The following is an 18,228-nucleotide window of genomic DNA, read 5'->3' on the forward strand; positions in this document are numbered from 1 at the left end:
TCTCTGTTTTTTTTCTTTTTGAGACAGGGTGTCGTGCAGCAGTCTTGAACTCCTGGGCTCAAGTGATCCTCCCACCTCAGCCTCCCCAGTAGCTGGGATACAGGCTTGTGCCACCATGCCTGACTAATTTTTTTTTTTTTTTTTTTTTTTTTTTGAGACAGAGTCTTGCTCTATCGCCAGGCTGGAGTGCAGTGGTGTGATCTCGGCTCACTGCAACCTCCGCTTACCGGGTTCAAGTGATTCCCCTGCCTCAGCCTCCGGAGTAGCTGGGACTACAGGCGTATGCCACCACGCCCAGCTAATTTTTTGTATTTTGGTAGAGACAGGGTTTCACCATGTTGGCCAGGATAGTCTTGATCTCGTGATCCGCCCACCTCGGCCTTCCAAAGTGCTGGGATTACAAGTGTGAGCCACTGCACCCAGCCCCAACTAATTTTTTAAAAATATATTTAGTAGAGGCCAGGTGTGGTGGCTCACGCTTGTAATCCCAGCACTTTGGGAGGCTGAGGCAGGCGGATCACTTGAGGTCAAGAGTTTGAGACCACCCTGACCAACATGGTGAAACGCTGTCTCTACTAAAAATACAAAAATTAGCTGGGAATGGTGGTGGGCACCTGTAATCCCAGCTACTCTGGAGGCTGAGGCATGAGAATGGCTTGAATCTAGGAGGTGGAGGTTGCAGTGAGCTGAGATTGCACCATTGCACTCCAGCCTGGGCAACAAGAGCGAAACTCCATCTCAAAAAACAAAAACAAACAAAATATATGTATGTATATATATTTATATTTAGTAGAGACAAGGTCTCACTACGTTGCCCAGGCTGGTGAATGCCTGACCTCAAGCAATTCTCCCGCTTCGGCCTCCCAAAGTGTTGGGATTACAAGCCTGAGCCATGGTGCCTCGACCCTATTGTCTGTTTTACAGTGACCATGTATTACATTTGAAATTTGAAAAAACAGAGATTTTTTTTTTCAAAATTAAGTAAGGCAATTAGGGCAGAAGGAAGAAAAAGTAAGGTAAAAGCAGTGATAAAGTAAGTATCCTCAGTATATTCCATTGCTCTTGTATTTAAATCAAGTGAAGTTCGCAGTATGGCACCCGGAACAGACTCGACAAATAGCAGTGAGTGCTGGCCTTCATGGGTCTCTGTCCTTCAGAGAAACTCAACTGCCCAGTTGAATCAGAGTAATTGGTGGCCCAAGGAGACACGAGAGGGGGGTCAGGGGGAATAGCCTGATCTCCAGTCTTTCACCAGGGGCCCAGGGCAGGGGGAGGAGTCCTGGCTACCTCATTGCAGGGCTGGGTGAGTCAGGAAGAGCCTCATTAGGCCTGACAAGCTCTGCCTGCCTGCACCCTGCCTGTGAGCACGGAGTCCCCTCCCCTGCCAGCCTCTTCAGAGCTTCTTCTGCCATTTTCGTGACTGTATCTTCTTAGACAGGCTGGTTACTGTTCCTTGGAGAGTCTGGTGATTTCCCCGGGTGCCCTAGACAATATTTCAGCTCAGTTATGGAAGACAAAACAACATTAAAAATTAAAAAGCTCTTACAGCGAGTCTCATTCTGTCTGCGTGCCTGTGGGTCGTTCAGTGTGTCCAGCCTCTATCTGACTTGGCACGTGGCATTACTCTCAAAGCAAAAAATCAGCCAAACAAAAGGGATTCTCTGGGCACCTACTGTGTACTAGTCATTACCAAACACCTATTCTGTACAAGAAGATGACAGAGGCAAAGCGGAGGAAGAATAATGCCAGTGATAGCCATGGCCATATATTGAACGTCTGTGACTCATGTCTCTCCACACATTCTGGGAGATTCCTTTTGGATCCTGGTGAGTCCTGAGGCTGCATGGCTGCAAACCCACACCTAAACTACAATGCCAGGTATCTCCAGGGTCTCACTTCCTGGCTAATCAGAACCCTTGGCCACAGTGATTGGCAGAGGAATTGACACATGTCTCAGTGACAGTCGACAAGACTCAGTTTTGGGAATGTTATTAGAACTGTAGGAAAAAGTGAGTCCCTGTTTCTGCTGGGAGTTGATAAGAGAGTAGGATGTGAGCCACTGCTGAGGGCAGCCATCTTGTCATCATGAGACCGAGAGGTGAGGCCAGCAGGGAGGGAAGGGGTCTTCAGAGATGGAGTAAATGAGACTGAATCCTAATGTCATCATCTGAGCTCCTCTTGGAGCCATGCCTAAAGCTAGCTCTGCCCCTGTACTTTGTAGTTACACAGGCAAAGAAGCTCCTTTTTGGCTCTGGCCAATTCAGGTTGGTTTTCTGCGTTTGAGCCCTGATGCTCCGATAGGGCAGACCCTGTGCCCAGAGGCTTGAGTATTTGGAAGGGGCAACTCCCCACATCTTATCCAGTCTCCAGCAGTCTAACAGGGGACACCTTCACCCGTCATACAACCACTTGTGTCTGTCAGAGAGCATGGTGAGCCCATGAATGCCAACAGAAGCAGCTGCATGCCAGCAAAGGAGCAAAGCCCCTCAAACTAGCTGTGTCTTCTCGGGCAAATCACTTTCCCTCTCTGAACATTGATTTTCTCACCTGCAATATGGAGGTGATGTGGGAATCATAGCACCTACCATATAGAATTGTCAGAATCACTCATATAATGCTGCAAAGCACCTGCCACAGTGTCTGGCACATCATAAATGCTTAGCATTTGTCATGGCTGGCCGTTCCCAGAAAGCTGTTTGGATGAGGTGATCTCTGAGGATCCTGGAGGAGTTGGAGGTAAGGGTCAGTGTTGGCAGCAAACCTCACTTGCTTCCCTTTGAGCAGCGTAAGACCAGGGACTGCGTTTTCTGGAGCAGCCTGGTAGAATGGAAAAGACAGCCATCACCTTGGGAGGCCTTGGTTCTAGTCCTGATTCTGCTGTCAAGCCGGGTGAGTGGCTTTGGAGTGGGTTTGGGCATGCTGCCCCTCACTCCCTGCCCACCCCGCCCCATCCCTTAATGTGCCCCTTTCAGAAGCAAGAAAGCCACAGCCTTTCTCCTCTGCTTTCTTCATAGAGCCAGGAGGACCACACGTTACTCAATGTAGTGTCCCCAGTACTCTGCCCTGAGCTGATAGAACATTCCAGAATGTCCATTTTATGAGTGATTAAAATGTGGTCATAATACCTATACCTGACCTTCTGATTTTTTTTTTTTTTTTTTTTTGCCGGAGTCTCACTCTGTCGCCCAGGCTGGAGTGCAGTGGCTCGATCTCAGCTCACTGCAACCTCCGCCTCCCAGGTTCAAGTGATTCTCCTGCCTCAGCCTCCAGAGTAGCTGGGATTATAGGCACCCGCCACCCTGCCCAGCTAATTTTTGTATTTTTAGTAGAGATGGAGTTTTGCCATGTTGGCCAGGCTAGTCTCAAACTCCTGATCTCAAGCGATCCACCACTGAGCCCTTTTTTTTTTTTTGAAATGGAGTCTCTCTGTCACCCAGGCTGGAAGGCAGCGGCGTGATTCAGCTCACTGCAACCTCCGCCTCTTTGGTCCAAGCAATTCTCCTGTCTCAGCCTCCTGAGTAGCTGGGATTACAGGTGCCCACGACCATGCCCGGCTAATTTATTTGTATTTTTAGTACAGACGAGTTTTACCATGTTGGCCACACTGGTCTTGAACTCCTGACCTCAGGTGATCCGCCTGCCTCGGCCTCTCAAAGTGCTGGGATTACAGGTATGAGCCACTGCACCTGGCCCTTTTGTCTTTTGGAAACTTCTTGTTGGAGAGTAACAGAGACAGAAAAGCACATAGATCCTAAGGAGACTGCTCAATTTTTCACAACTGAACTACCCCCTCCTCTGTACCTAGCACCCAGAAGCTTCCCTGGTGCCCCTTTCCAGTCATTCCCTCCCCAAAGATAACACAAACCTAACTTCTGACAGCACAGGTTTAATTTTGCTTATTTTTTGAACTTTTTGTAAATGGAGCAATGCTTAAAGGCTTTCTAGCGGTTTGTTAAGCTACAAACGGCCCACGAGGTACATTAACTCCTTAAATCTTTACAACAGTACAGTGAGGTGGGCAAGAATTATGAACCCCATTTTACAGAGCAAAAACGGGAGCTCAGAGAGAAGAGAATCCCCCATAATCACATTGCTGGCAAGTGGAGTGCCAGGATAACTGGGTTTCATTTTTGCGTGTCCCTGGATCTTCAATGTCTCTGCAGGCATCAGGCTATGATTCTCAGTAAGACACTTGAGGAATAGTCAGCAATCGGACACCAGGCCAGGGCAGCTGATAGTTTAAGTACCCCATGATGGAGGGGGGCTCTGGACCTTCAGGTCCGGTCACCTTTCGGACACGGCCAGACCCTCCCCTCTTCACCATGCTCCCAACTGCTGTACTCAAGGAGCTTTTCGACCTCCCTGAGTCCTCCACACTGAAGAATTTGGAATGCTGCTGGAAGGAGGGAGCAACATAGAGTTATTTCCACAGAGCCCCTCCCCACCCTCCAGGTTCCCAAACAAACTGCCCAGGAGCAGATGGTCCGCTTTAGAATGACTCTGTGTGCCTAGACACATCCAGGGCCACTCTGGGTCAGCGTCAGCACCTGGGCAGGGGTTGCAGTCAGTTGCTCCTCCTCTTCCTTGCTGCCCATAGGTTCTGTTTCCAAATTCACCCTGGTCACCCACCACTACAGCCTCCTCACCCCCGTTGGCTGATAGGCAGGATTCCCCGGGTCTTTCCCTCTGGCCTCATGAACATTCTGTCTGGCCTAACGAACTCTTAGACATCCTTCAAAGCCCAAATCCCAATGCTGCCAGGATGTCTTTGTCCTGAACAGACATTATGCCCCCTACACAGTAGTTTCTCTTTCTCAGCCCAACCCAAATATAAGTGATCACAAAAGTCCCACAACAGTCACACAGAAAGACCACAGTGTCACCACACACACAATGTTTTTATCTCGATGTCTCTTGCAAACTGGGTTACACACAAAGTCAAATCACAGCCATGTCCCTCTTTTGTGTGGGCACATACAACACACACAAACTATACCACAAAACCCCAGGATTTTTTCTCAACTTGTTTACAACAGGGACACCACGTTTCTTTCTACCACATTAACACGCATGCACAACAGGACCCAAACGTGGAGATCAGACATCACACACACACACAGGCAGGCTGTCTTCTGTTCCTTCCTCTTTCCCTTGCCCTCACAAAACCTACACGTGGAGACAGTGTCTCTCCTGGACCTGCAAATTCACACGCCTGGAGAGCCATGGCTCCTTCTCTCTGCTTTCCTACCATTCCCTCCCTCACCCCTCTATCACGGGGAGACACACACACACACACACACACACACACACACAGCAACAAACCCCAAATACAGCGGACACACACACAGCAACGAACCCCAAATATAGCAGACACACAAACACACAGCAATGAACCCCAAATATAGCGGAGACACACACACAGCAACAAACCTCAAATATAGCAGACACACACACACAGCAATGAACCCCAAATATAGCGGACACACACAGAACAACAAACCCCAAATATAGTAGACACTCACAGCAACGAACCCCAAATATAGCCACACACAGACACACAGCAACAAACCTCAAATATAGCGGACACACACACACGGCAACGAACCCCAAATAAACCAGAAACACACACAGCAACAAATCCCAAATATAGTCAGGGCTTTCCTTCACATATAAACACACGGGCACGCGGAATCCACCCCTCCCCCACTTTCTGTCTCCTCCTCCCTCTTCCTCTCTTACACACACACACACACACACACACACACACACGGCAACAAACCCCAAATATACCGGACACACACACACAGCAACAAACCTCAAATACAGCGGACACACACACAGCAACGAACCCCAAATATAGCAAACACATACACACACACACACACAGAGCAACAAATCCCAAATATAGTCAGGACTTTCCTTCACACATAAACACACGGGCACGCGGAATCCACCCCTCCCCCCGTTTCTGTCTCCTCTTCTCCTCCCTCTTACACACACGCGCGCGCACACACATACACACACACGCAGCTGCAGCGCCCCGGGTCACACTCCAGTGCAGGAGCCAGGCAGGAGACAAAGGTCGCCGAGGCTCCCAGCGCCCCGCACCGGACACAATCGAACCTCTTCCCGCTTCTGCTAGCTCCCAACGCCGGTCTCGGCAAGGTCCGGACCCTGCGCCCCAAAGCAACAACTCCCGCCTGCGCCTGCCCTGCAGGGTCCCCGCGCGCCAAGGGTTAAGGGCCGGCGCGGGAGCGGTGAGTGCGGCCTCCGGCGGTGATTGGCTGCGCCACCCAGGCCCAGGCCCCCGCGCCCTGCCATTGGCCCCGCGGCGGCTCCGCCCCTCCGGCACTCGGCGCCGAAGCCGCGAGCTCGCCCGCTGGAGCTGAGCGCGCCGCCGGGGCTAAGCAGCCGAGCCGTCCGAGCAGCTGGGCTGGGAGCCGGGAGCCCGGAGCTGGGAATCGGGAGCCGGGCGCGGGGAGCTGCGCGGAGCCGGGGCGGAGCACGCGAGCTATGGTGAGTGCAGCGCCCGGAGGTCCGGTCTGGTCCGGTCCAGCCCAGCCTCGACGGTCCCGGGCAGCGGCGCCGCCGGTGGCACCCGGGGCCGCCCTGGCTCGCGGGGGGCTGGGCGCCGGCTGCAGCAGCAGCCCCCGCCCGGCCCTCGGAAGGCGTGGAGTCGGGGAGCGCCTGGGCAGAACGCGGCTCTCCGGGCGGCGCTGCGCTTGGTCCCGTCGGGGGCGGTCGCGCCGAGCTTGGTTCTGGTCCCGGCCGGATATGGGGGGCTCGGGGTCCCCGGTTCGCTTTGGGGAGATTGCTGCTGTCTGTTTTCGGTTGTCCTGAAGTCCCTGGACTCGGCTTGGCTTGGAGACCCAGGGCAGCGAGCTGGGTCGGGCTCGCGGGTGGCGGCGATTCCGAGGTGCCTGGATGCAGCTGGACCTGAGTGTCCCGGGACACTGAGGTCGGTCTGGGGCTCGCCTTGGGGCACCGTGGGTGGCCACGCCCGGTGCATTCGGAGGGCTGGGTTGCGGCCCTCTGGGACTGCTGATCCAGCTGTGGCCTAAGGGGTGTAGGTGGTGGCGGGGCAGCTAGGTCGGTGCTGTGAGAGACCAGGGGACACTCAGGGGCCCTGCACCCACCGATCCGGTCTCCCCAGCATCTCCCGGTGATGGGTCCTTAGAGGAGGGGCTTGCTGAGGCCGAGTGCTGACTGCGATAGGCAGGAGTACCAGGGAGAAGGGGAACTGGGGAGGGGCGTTTCATGGGGCTCTCTGAAGCCCCAGAAGATAAATCCATTTGATCCAGGCTGGGCTTCCTGGGGGGGGAGCTGTTGGGAGGGGCATTGTCCCTGGACCCCAAGAGCAAAGGCCCTTTGTCCACTTGTCCAGGGCCGGGTGCTGGCCTCTCCATCACGGGGAGGGAGCCATCTACTTCTCTTTGGCTTCTTTCCCTATAGACGAGCCACTCTGATTCCCTCTCCTAGTTCTGTTCTGTGCCCTGTGAAGTGGGTCCAAGTCACCATGTAGGGCTGAGGAGGGCATGTGCCTGGGATGGTGGCTGCCAGTACCTGTGATCCAGCCACCTCCACTTCTCTGTGATGATGCTGCTAAGCCTGAGGCACCTGGATGGGAGCAGGACAGGACCCCCTGTAAAGCTGAAGAGTCCCACAGTGGTTCCCAACCCCTGCTGTGCCCAGAGTTGGAGTCCCCTTACAACCCCCCCATCTTTCCCTTCCAAGGCCTCTTCTCACCCAGCTAGGGTCTTCCTCGCTTAGGCACTGCCAGTTGCCTCACTAGAGTCAGAAGTGGTGGAATTATGGCTTAGTTCTATACCTGAAGGTGCTTAGAGACCACCTGGGATTCAACCTATCTCCTCCATTAGGAATCTCCCCTGTAATGCCCCGCCCAGACGGTTTCCGAGACAGAGAGTGCACTATCTGTGGACCAGCACTGGATTTAAAGTCTCAGTGTATGGGCACCAAAAGGCCGTGAGACTTTGAGGTTGTATGATCCCCTCTGCCTCTAAGCCCGCCCTGAGTTACTCATAAAGAAAATTTTTTCTTCCTTGAAAACCACCAAAAAAAGAAAGAGGTCCCCTCTCTTTGCCTTGGTGACACTTTATAGATCCTTACAATCGAAGAAGCCCACCAGCCCATTGTGAAGAGCCCAGGCTTTGGCATCACACCAATTTGTGTTTGAACCCCATCCCCTCCACTTCCCCACAGGGACTTTGGTCTAGTTGAAGCATCACCCTTGAGTTTCAGTTTCCTCATCTGCAAGATGAGATGATAACGCTTATCTCCAAAGGGTGAGATAACCCAAGTGAGAGTGCTTTGCTTCAGTACCGCTTAGTTTTCCTTTCTTTTCCAAGCTTGAGCCCATGCTGGGAAGTTCTACCTAACATCTAACCTATTTGCCCCAGGGGTTGTCTCTGGAATCCAAAAACAAAGGTCTGTCATCCATCTGTCCAGGGCTATGGGCTGGCTTTTCCAGCACAGGGACAGAGGCCACCTATTTGCTGGTCTGGAAGACGGATGAAAGTTTATCATGTTGTAGGGAGGAGACGGTGATACTTTCGTCTGTCATTCAGCCAGGATGCGTTGAACACTTACTCTAAGCCAAACCCCATGTGAGGGAGGAAAGAATCGACTGAATAAACAGTGTTAAAGGAGCTTCCACCAGGCCATAAATGTCTGCACTGGTCCTCAGACTCTTTGGCACGCCCTTGGAGAGGTAGAAATATGCCAGGCAGGGGCTGTCTACAAGCTGGAGAGATGAGAGAAAGCTTCATGGAGCAGGTGACATCTGAACTGGAAGGGGTGTCCTGGGAGGGGGACCTGTGTGACAGAGGAGCAGAGTTGTGAGTGCACAGGACAGGCTCCTGGAAAGGCCAGAATGGGGCTGGTCTGGCACCTGGCTATGAAAGGGCCAGGAAAGAAAAGAGAAAGAGGGCAAAAAGGTTGCTGGGGCCAGAGAGTAGTAGGCTGAGGAAGTCCACGGTGGAATGTTGACCGGCCGTGCGTGCATGGGGTGGAGGCTGATGTCAGGCCTCCCTGGCTCCTGTCATTTTAATTTCCTCTAAACACTGGTTCCTGTGCTGTCATTCCTGAGGCAGGGGTGATTCAGGACTGATCAAGTGTTTATTCCCTGGATCTCCTGCTCCGCGGCTTTTAAACAAATCCAACACTCCCTTCTTTGCAGTGTGGCCAAGTTGTCCCTGGCCCCTGGGTTCCTAATGGGCCGCGTTTGCAGGGCATGTGTGTGTGTGTGTCTGTGTGTCTGTGTGTCTGTGTGTGTCTGTGTGATGTGTTTCCTGTTGTCCTCACTGAATCTCCCTGATGGTCCCCAGCTCCCCACCCACGTCTCTAACCCCTTGGCAGGGAGTCAGTGCTGTTCTTAAAGGCCTCGGATGGACCCTCTCCCCCTGCTTTCTCCCAGTGCAAGCCGTGGGCCGAGGGTTCTGAGGAGGCTTTTTATATCTCCTGCCTCCAGTTGTACTCAAACCACCCTGCAGCAGGTACAGAGAGGTGAAGGAGGTTGCCCAGGGTCACAGAGCAAGATAGTACCAGAGCAGGCACAAACCTCCTGGACTTTTGGAGGGTTAACCTGGCAGACAGTTTGGAGAAGGAGGCCCAGCCCATCATCCCCCATCTGCAGTTGTGGCACCTTGAGAATGTTCCTTCACATTCCAAGCTGGGGCTGAGTTGAGGCTACCGCTGAGGGTTGGGAATGCTCTTTACTATACAGCAGTTGGGTTGAGAACAGGGCCCAGGGTTTTGGTTTGAATCCTGATGTACTACCAGCTTGCTGTGTGACCTTGGGTCAGCCATTCCCCGGCTCTGTGCCCCCTTTCGTACAAAGTGGGGCAGATTTGCTCCACTTCTCCAGATATCGTGAGGATACAATGTATGTAGAAACACTGTGGGAACTATGAAGAATGTGAGGGAGTCCGGGGGCAGTGGCTCACGCTTGTAGTCCCAGCATTTTGCGGGGGCGAGGCGAGAGGATCACTTGAGGCCGGGAGTTCGAGATCAGCCAGGGCAACATAGTGAGACCCTATCTTTAAAAAAAAAAAGTAGGGAGAAGTGTTACTGTTTGAAGATAGGAGACTAACCACATGCCCCCACGTCACTCTGGTGCCTCTCAGCCACTCCAGATGGGGCTCCCAGAGCACAGTGCGTACTTTACCCTGGGCAGCCTGTGCCCCTGCTGGTAACTGGGCTACTGGAGGCCTCCTTGCATTGCTACACTCTTGGTAAACAAGGATGTTGTTACCTTTTGTTAAAGAATAAATACATTGTTTTCCCCGCACAGTTGGGGAGGCCAGAGGAAGAACAGGATTTGAGGCATGAGAGGGCTACAAGGTGGGCTTGGCAGAATGTTCTGGGCTTTAGCCCAGAAAACCAGCTTGGCCAAGTCCACACTTTCATGTCTACGGTGAGAGAGGAACCGTGAGCAAATGTTTACAATTTTTTGTGCTTCTGCTCAATTTTTTTCTCTCCAATTGACTGGGTAAGCCCCCTGCCATAGTCAAAGGGCTTCATTCATTCGTTCATTCATTCACTCACCAAACAAGTCGGCCTGGCACAATGCGAGGCATGGGGGCTGTGGTCAGTGTGAGTGAGACTGATAGTTCTCTCTCTCCCACAGTCTGATGGACAGGCAGGCGGACAGATACAGAGCAGGAAATTACAAGCGCAATTACTGTTGCCAAGGAGACACGCAGGGGGCTGTGGGAGTGGACCGGGAACCTGACCTGAGGATCAGAAAAGGCTCCCTGAGCACATGGCATTAAAATCATAACCTAAAGAGTGAGTGGGACTGGGAAGAGTATTGGGGGGCGGGGGGTGGAGGGAGCAGAATGTGCAAGAGTACAGACTGCTGTGCCTTCAGGGATGGTTCATCTGGAGGCGCAGAGGACCATGCTTAGGAGGTGGTCCCAGAGGGTACACTCAGGGATGGTCATATGAAGGACCTGGGGCTCAATCCTCAGGGCAGTGGGGAGCCACTCAGGAGTTTATTTTTTTAATTTAATTAATTTACTTATTTATTGAGACGTAGTCTCACTCTGTCACCCAGGCTGAGTGCAGTGGTGCAATCTCAGCTCACTGTAACCTCTGCCTCCCTGGTTCAAGTGATTCTCCTCAGTCTCCTGAGTAGCTGGGATTACAGGTGTGCCACCGTGCCCAACTAACTTTTGTATTTTTTTAGTAGATACGGGGTTTCGCCATGTTGCCCGGGCTGGTCTTGAACTGCTGACCTCAAGCGATCCACCCACCTCAGCCTCCCACAGTGCTGGGATTACAGGTGTGAGCCACCACACCCGGCATACTGAGGAGTTTAGAGTCAGGGGAGTGACATGGTCGGATTTGCATTCTGAGATGGTTACAGGCTGCTTTGTGGTGAGTGAGTAGAAGGAGTGAGGCCGAAGGCTGGGAAACCAGTGAGGAGGCACCTGAAGTGGTCCTGGGAGAAAGGTGGTGCTGCGGGCACCATCCAGTCCTCCTCTAGCCCAAACCACACCCCTGGCATGCTGCCCAGAGCAGGCAGTGAAGACAGAAGGAGGCTGTGGCCCCAGACAGAGGTCCCACACAGCCCCTTCTCCTGAATGTATTGACCCTTCCCCTCATCCTTTCAGGCAGATAACCAGCCAAGGGCCCTGGTCTCCAGAGCCTTTAATAGAGGAGAAAGAACAAGTTCCCAAATCGCTCTGAAATAAGGTAGAAAATGCTATGTGCCAACCTGGGGATGCAGCTCCAGAGTCATCCTGCCCATAGGTGTGTATCAGGGAAGGCTTCCCAGAAGAGGTGTTAACACTTGGTGGAATGCTTCCTAGACGCCAAGTTTTGGACACATAAAAAATAAGGAGAGGGGTTCATTTGTCCTTGAAGAGTTAATAGTCTGAGGGGCACAGTTTAATGAACAACCAGTGCTGGCGGAACCCCACTGTCAGGGTGGCACTAGAGTCCAGGACTGGGGGCCTGCCCTTTCCTTGGGCCCCTGAGGGCAGGGTGGCTGGGATGCCCCAGGCCTGTCTTGGTGGGCTGACAAGCCTAGGAATGGCTCCTTCCTCCCAACAGGGCCCCTTTGGACTTCCGAGGGGGAGGTGTAAACAGGGGAACAAGTTTCTAGAGAACATTCAGGAAATCGGCTAGGTGGGGATCTAACATCAGGGAGGTGGGCCTGGCTTCTGGGCCTTCTAAAGACGGTAGAGCACTTATATGAAAAGGGGATTAGGAACCACCAACTTCAAGGCCCCTGTTTGACAAGTGGGAAGACTGAGAGACAAAACGAGCATCTACTATGTGCCTGGCACTTAAATGTAATCTCTGCTCTTCACACCAACCCCAGGGAGGAGGGTGAGCCTTATTTCAGAGTTGTAAAAGCTGAGGCTCAAAGGTCACTTAGGGAATTAGGGACGGGAGCTAGACAGTGGCTCCCCGATTCCTCTAGATTATTATGGCTTCAGTCCCAAGCTGCCACTCAGTTTGGCAGAAACTTGGCCTTCCTGGGAAAGCCCAATGGGACAGGGATAGGACTGTTGAGCCAGTAACCAGAGGCGTTGAGAGCTCACTGGGGCTGGACACTGGCCAGGCTCAAATGCTGGTTATTTATTGTTCACCTTTGCACGGCACTTGACAGTTAGACCTTTTCTTCCCCGTTCACCGACTGTTCTTGGATTTCCACTGCCAATTAGTAGCAGAACTAGAACTTGAACTCAGGCCTTGTGACTCCCAGCCCAGTCCCCCGCCCTGAGATCCCCAGCTCCCCAGCTCAGATAACAGCCCCTCCCTGTCTGGCACCACCTGGTCTCCTGGCCTGGGTCTCCAGTACCCCCCACCCCTAACACCTGATGTCCCAGCCTTTCTGACCACATAGCCCTCTAAGCAGGAGGAGCAGCCCCTGGCCCAGAAGCTTCCTCTCCCCATCCTCCTCCCACAAGCTCCCTTCCCTTCTTGGCTGGGAAGGCAGGAGGGTGAGCCTGGGGTGGCAGCCAGGCGGAGTTAGGTTACAGTGTAAACACAGTCATGTCAATATTTACCTCTGCCTGGAACCAGAGCCTCCCACCTCCCTGCCTGACTCCCTCCAGCTGCCCATCCAGCTGCACGTGGCCTGCTCCCAGGCTCTGATCTGGTCATTGAAAGCAAGGCCAGGGTGGCTTCCAGCCCAGGCTCTGCCACTAATCCTTCTTGTGCTCCTGAACCGCGGTCTTCCTTCGTGGGCCTCAGTCTTCCCATCTGTGAAATGACATGGCTGGAGCAGACTGACTCCAGGGCTGTCTTCAGTAATGACATGCAGGATGACAAGTATAATACTCTCATTCAGAAGACAGACTCGAAGTTGTGCAAATCTGAGTTTGAATCCCAGCCCCACCACTTCCTCACTGTGAGACTTGGGGCAAGGCACCTAACCCCTTTGAGCTCCACTTTCTTCCTCTGTAAAATGAGAGCCTAGCGGTACCCATTTTGTTTGTTGGTGAGGATTCATGAGCAATGTTTGCAGCACTTGGCACAGGATAAGGTTTGATTAAATGGTCATGGTGGTGGTTGTGATTCCAGATAAACATTTTATGATTCTCTGAATCCAGATACTCGGTTGCGTCACTTGGAAACTGGAGCCAAGGGTGGGGACTCTAACCTCATGTCCTCCTGGTCCTCTGAGAGGCCGCAGGCTGGGCTGGGGTGTCCAGAGGTTGAGAAAGCTCCTTGGTCAATACCACACACACCCCCAGCTGCCTGGCCATTGGAGTCCCTTCTTATTGGGCAGAGGTCCAGGGCTGAAATGTCCTCAGAGATATGTGGCCGTGAGGGGGATGAGGGCGGGCAGAGGGGGCAGAAGGGGAAGGAAGGACTCATTTCCTCAGCAGCTCTTTCACAGAAGCTTCGAGTCCATTACACACGAGCTGTTCCTTCCAGCACTAGAGAGGAGGGGGCGAGGGGCGAGGACTGGCCGCCTCCAGGTGCCACATCTGAGCAGGCAGTGTGGGGAGGAGAGGGCAGGGAGGCGGGGTCTGCCCATGCAGCAGGAGTGGCCCTTGGAGACTGATGGGCCCAGGTTCAAACCTGGCATCCTCACTTTTTGCATTGTCACCTTGGACAGTGTGTCACCTCTCCAAGCTTTATTCTTCTGTCTGTAATATGGAGCTCCTGGGGCAGTATTTTGCCCAGTAGTTAGAAACGCTCAATCAGATCCTGTTTCAGAGTAGCCCAGCTGAGGGCTGGCACATACAGAGGACGCAGTCGGTGTCACCTGCTGTTATTGTCATGACTGTTATGATGACACAGGTTGCCAGACTGGACCTCATGAAGGCAGAGATTGTACGTTTCTAAAAATTGTGGTATAGTATAATTTACTTAAGTAATGTATGCACATCTTGTACAGCTCACGTTTTACAAATGCACATACCTGCATACTACCTGGACCAAAGTGTGAACCATTCCCACAGTTCCCATGTGCCTCCTCCATCAGTCCCCTGCAGCAGGTGGCCACTGGCCCTCTAGTTTGGCCTGGTTTTGAGCTTTCTCTGTGTGGATTCATTCATGTGTGCTCTTCTGTGCCTGGTTTTCTTCAGCTTTGGACAGCACGGAATGTTTGAGGTTTGTCCGTGTCGCCTGTACCAGCATCTGCTCCTTTTTAGGCTGAGTCATGCCGCATTGGGTGGATGTACGTGTAAATGTCCGTGGCTGACATTTGGGTTGATTCCAGCTTGAGGCTGCTGTGACATTCTCGTATGTATCTCTTTGCAGACCTCAGCACTCATTTCTTTGGGGCACATACTTAGGAGTGCAACTCCTGGGTCGGAGGGGCAATGCGTGTTTAACTTTCTTTTTTTGTTGTTTTTTTTGAGATGGACTTTCACTCTTGTTGCCCAGGCTGGAGTGCAATGGCGCAATCTCGGCTCACTGCAAGCTCTGCCTCCTGGGTTCAAGCGATTCTCCTGCCCCTGTCTCAGCCTCCCAAGTAGCTGGGATTACAGGCATTTGCCACAACACCAGGCAAATTTTTTCTTTTTTTAAGACAGAGTCTCGCTTTGTCACCCAGGCTGGAGTCTCGCTCTGTCGCCCAGGCTGGAGTGCAGTGGCGCGATCTCGGCTCACTGCAAGCTCCACCTTCTGGGTTCACGCCATTCTCCTACCTCAGCCTCCTGAGTAGCTGGGACTACAGCTGCCCGCCACCACGCTTGGCTAATTTTTTGTATTTTTAGTTGAGACAGGGTTTCACTGTGTTAGCCAGGATGGTCTCAATCTCCTGACCTCGTGATCCGCCCACCTCGGCCTCCAAAAGTGCTGGGATTACTACAGGCGTAAGCCACCGTGCCCGGCCACAGCCGACTAATTTTTTGTATTTTTAGTAGAGACGGGGTTTCACCATGTTGTCCAGGCTGGTCTCGAACTCCTGACCTCAGGTGATCTGCCCACCTCGTCCTCCCAAAGTGCTGGGATTACAGGTGTGAGCCACCACGCACGGCCTCAGTGAATGTTTTTTGTTGTTTTGTTTTTGAGACAGGGTCTCTCACTCTGTCACCCAGGCTGGAGTACAGTGGCATGAACACAGCTCACTGCAGCCTTGAACTTACGGGCTCAAGTGATCTTCCCACCTCAGCCTCCTGAGTAGCTGGTACCACAGGTGCACCACCACACCCAGCTAATTTTTTGATATTTTTTTGTGGAGACAAGGTCTCACTATGTTGCCAAGGCTGGGCTCAAGTGATTCATCCACCTTAGCCTTCCATGATGCTGGGATTACAGGTATGAGACACTGCCTGTCTCAATAAGTGTTTTTTGAAAGAAGGAAGAAATTTGAGTGCTTTCTTTGTCTTAATGCCCCAGATTCACTCTGTGGCCCTGCCCCTGCCCCCAGGGCCTGGCAGCTCTGGGCTGGCACTCTGCCCAGACCCTGGGCTTTGGGCTTCGCCTGCTGTTCTGCAGGGTAAGGAAGGGCCCCCCTCCTTGGAGACCCACTGATTGGCTGTGTGACCTCAGGCAAGTCCCTTCCCCTCCATAGTCCTCACTTTCCCCTTCTGTCAAGCACTGGGTGGGTCGAAGCTTCCTAGCTCCCTGTGTCTGTGTTCTCCCTCATTTGGGAGCCTTTGCTCCCGGTGTTTGGTGCCTCTTCACCCCCAGGATCTCACCCACCCCAGGCAGGAGCTCAGCTGGCATGTAGCTTGCAGAAGGATCATTTGGGAAAGCTGGTGGGCCCTTCATTCTTGGTACCCGCCCTAAGAGCCTCACTGCGACTCTGTCCACCCTGAGTGAGAGCCCTCCAGAGTAGGCCCCCAGCCGTGAGAGCCCCACCCACTGAGGCTTGGCATCAGGTTGCCCTGGGTCCGAACCCTGCTATTCCCTGGCTCTGGGACTTTGGGCGGCTCACTCCACCTCTCAGAGCTGCAGCGTCCTCATCTTCAGGGTTGTGAGCACCAAAGGAGGCCCTGCCTCGTTGTGGGGACAGAAGAGAATGGAGCAGTCACATGCCTGTCCCTAAGGAGCTGCACTCTAGGGGAGGAAGCTGGAGACCAAACAGGCAAAGCCACCCACCAGAAGGATCACTCCGAGAGAAGAAAGGAGAGAAAACAGGGCGACGTGGTGGAGAGCGGCTGTGAGAGGAGGGGGCCGCTCTAGAGGTGCAGCTAGGAAAGGAGGTGACGTCTGAGCTGGGACCTGAAGGTTGAGGAGGGGGCAGCCGGGCAAAGACGGGGTGGGGAGATGAGAGTTCCCGGCATCCGGAACAGCAAGTTTGGCACTTGTAGGGGATGAACACTGGTGTGGCCGGGCAGAGGTGGAGGAGGGTGGAGGGAAGGCTAGGGAGAGGTGGGCCTGGAGGGGCAAGCCATGGACAGCCTTATCTGTGGGGCAGGGGTCAGCATTTCGTTCTAAGAGTGGTGGGAAGCCACTGGAGGACCCCACGTTGAGGGGCGACTGGGCTTGGTTTCTGTTTGGAAAGACCTTGGCTGCTGTGTAGAGCATGGACTGTAGGGGGCAGGAGCGCGGGCCTCAGGATGTTCGTCTGTCCCGAGGGTGAGGAGGCGTAGGTTTCTGCGGGATCTGGGATTTTGGCTGCTACTTCAGGGATGGGAGAGAGGTAGCCAGGCATCCCAGATGCTTCGAGACCTCGCTGGCAGCAGAGCACAGTGGGCAAAAGTTACCCGTGGAGCCAGACAGACCTGTCTGAACCTCCACTTGAACTCAGCCTTCGGGGTGGGCTTGGGATTCTCCCAGAGTGACCAGTTCCCACCATCCCAGCCCCTGGGGACCCAGAGAAACAGAGCCAGAGGGCATTGAGCTGGAGCCTGCCTCCCTCGCTTCCACACACCCTGCCGAGAAGTGAGGGCATAGGAAGTGATGGCCGCAAGGGGATGCCCAGCCCCTCTGCCCCAGGGCTGCTGTTCACACGGCCAGGCTGGAGGGAATCCTGTGGCTTTGCGGTTCCTTGTTTCCTGGGCTGGTCTGGGGTGGAAGATGGCCACGAGAAAGCGGCACTTCATCTTCCTTCGCCCCTGACTGTTCAGTGGGTGGTTACTTGGCATCCTGTTGGGCTTCCGGTGTGGTGGGTGGGAGCCAGAGAGAGGAGGGCATGACAGTTCATAGAGTCATAGGAGGTGGGACTTGGAGGTCATCTAGGCCAACTTCCTCATAGGGCAGACCAAGGCTCAGAAAGGGAAAGAGACTTACCTGAGGCCATACAGCAGGTTAGAGGCAGGACTTAGACCCTGATTCCAGACTCCTCATCCAGCACTCTTTCTGGATAAGATGGAGGTATGGAGGTTTTGGAGCCAGACAGATGTGGGTTGTAGTCCCAGCTCTGTCACTTAGTCCCAGCTGGGTGACCTTTGGTGAGTGACCATCTCTGAGCCTCGGTTTTCTCCTCTATGAAATGGGATGATGGTAGCACCTTTCTCATAGTGGTGTTGTGAAAAGTGGTTGATAATTTATGACAGGTTGTAAAGCTCATAGGACGGTGCACAGAGTTGGCCCTTGGGAGGTGGGAGCTGTTATTAGCTTTGTGGCTCTGTCTTTTTTTTTTTTTTTTTTTGAGACGGAGTCTCGTTCTGTTGCCCAGGTTGGAGTGCAGTGGCACGATCTCAGCTCACTACAACCTCCACCTCCTGGGTTCAAGCAATTCTCCTGCCTCAGCCTCCCAAGTAGTTGGGATTACAGGCAGGTGCCACCATGCCTGGCTAACTTTTGTATTTTTTAGTAGAGACGGAGTTTCACCATGTTGGCCAGGCTGGTCTC

General features: G+C 53.4%; 1 protein-coding gene across 2 annotated transcripts in view; it reads left to right on the forward strand.

The window, feature by feature from the left end:
- The first annotated feature begins 6,327 nt into the window (after window positions 1-6,327).
- ECE1 (endothelin converting enzyme 1) overlaps window positions 6,328-18,228 on the forward strand; it is a 128,598-nt gene continuing 116,697 nt past the window's right edge. Inside the window, exon 1 of one of the 2 annotated variants that reach the window (XM_024250734.3) lies at window positions 6,328-6,516. In XM_024250734.3, the coding sequence (XP_024106502.1) occupies window positions 6,514-6,516 (3 nt within the window). In that variant the 5' untranslated portion in view covers window positions 6,328-6,513. The remainder of the gene's footprint in view (window positions 6,517-18,228) is intronic. The other variant, XM_063719634.1, reaches the window with a different exon arrangement.

The sequence above is a fragment of the Pongo abelii genome, chromosome 1, assembly GCF_028885655.2.
Source record: "Pongo abelii isolate AG06213 chromosome 1, NHGRI_mPonAbe1-v2.0_pri, whole genome shotgun sequence".
NCBI classification, from domain to species: Eukaryota; Metazoa; Chordata; class Mammalia; order Primates; family Hominidae; genus Pongo; species Pongo abelii.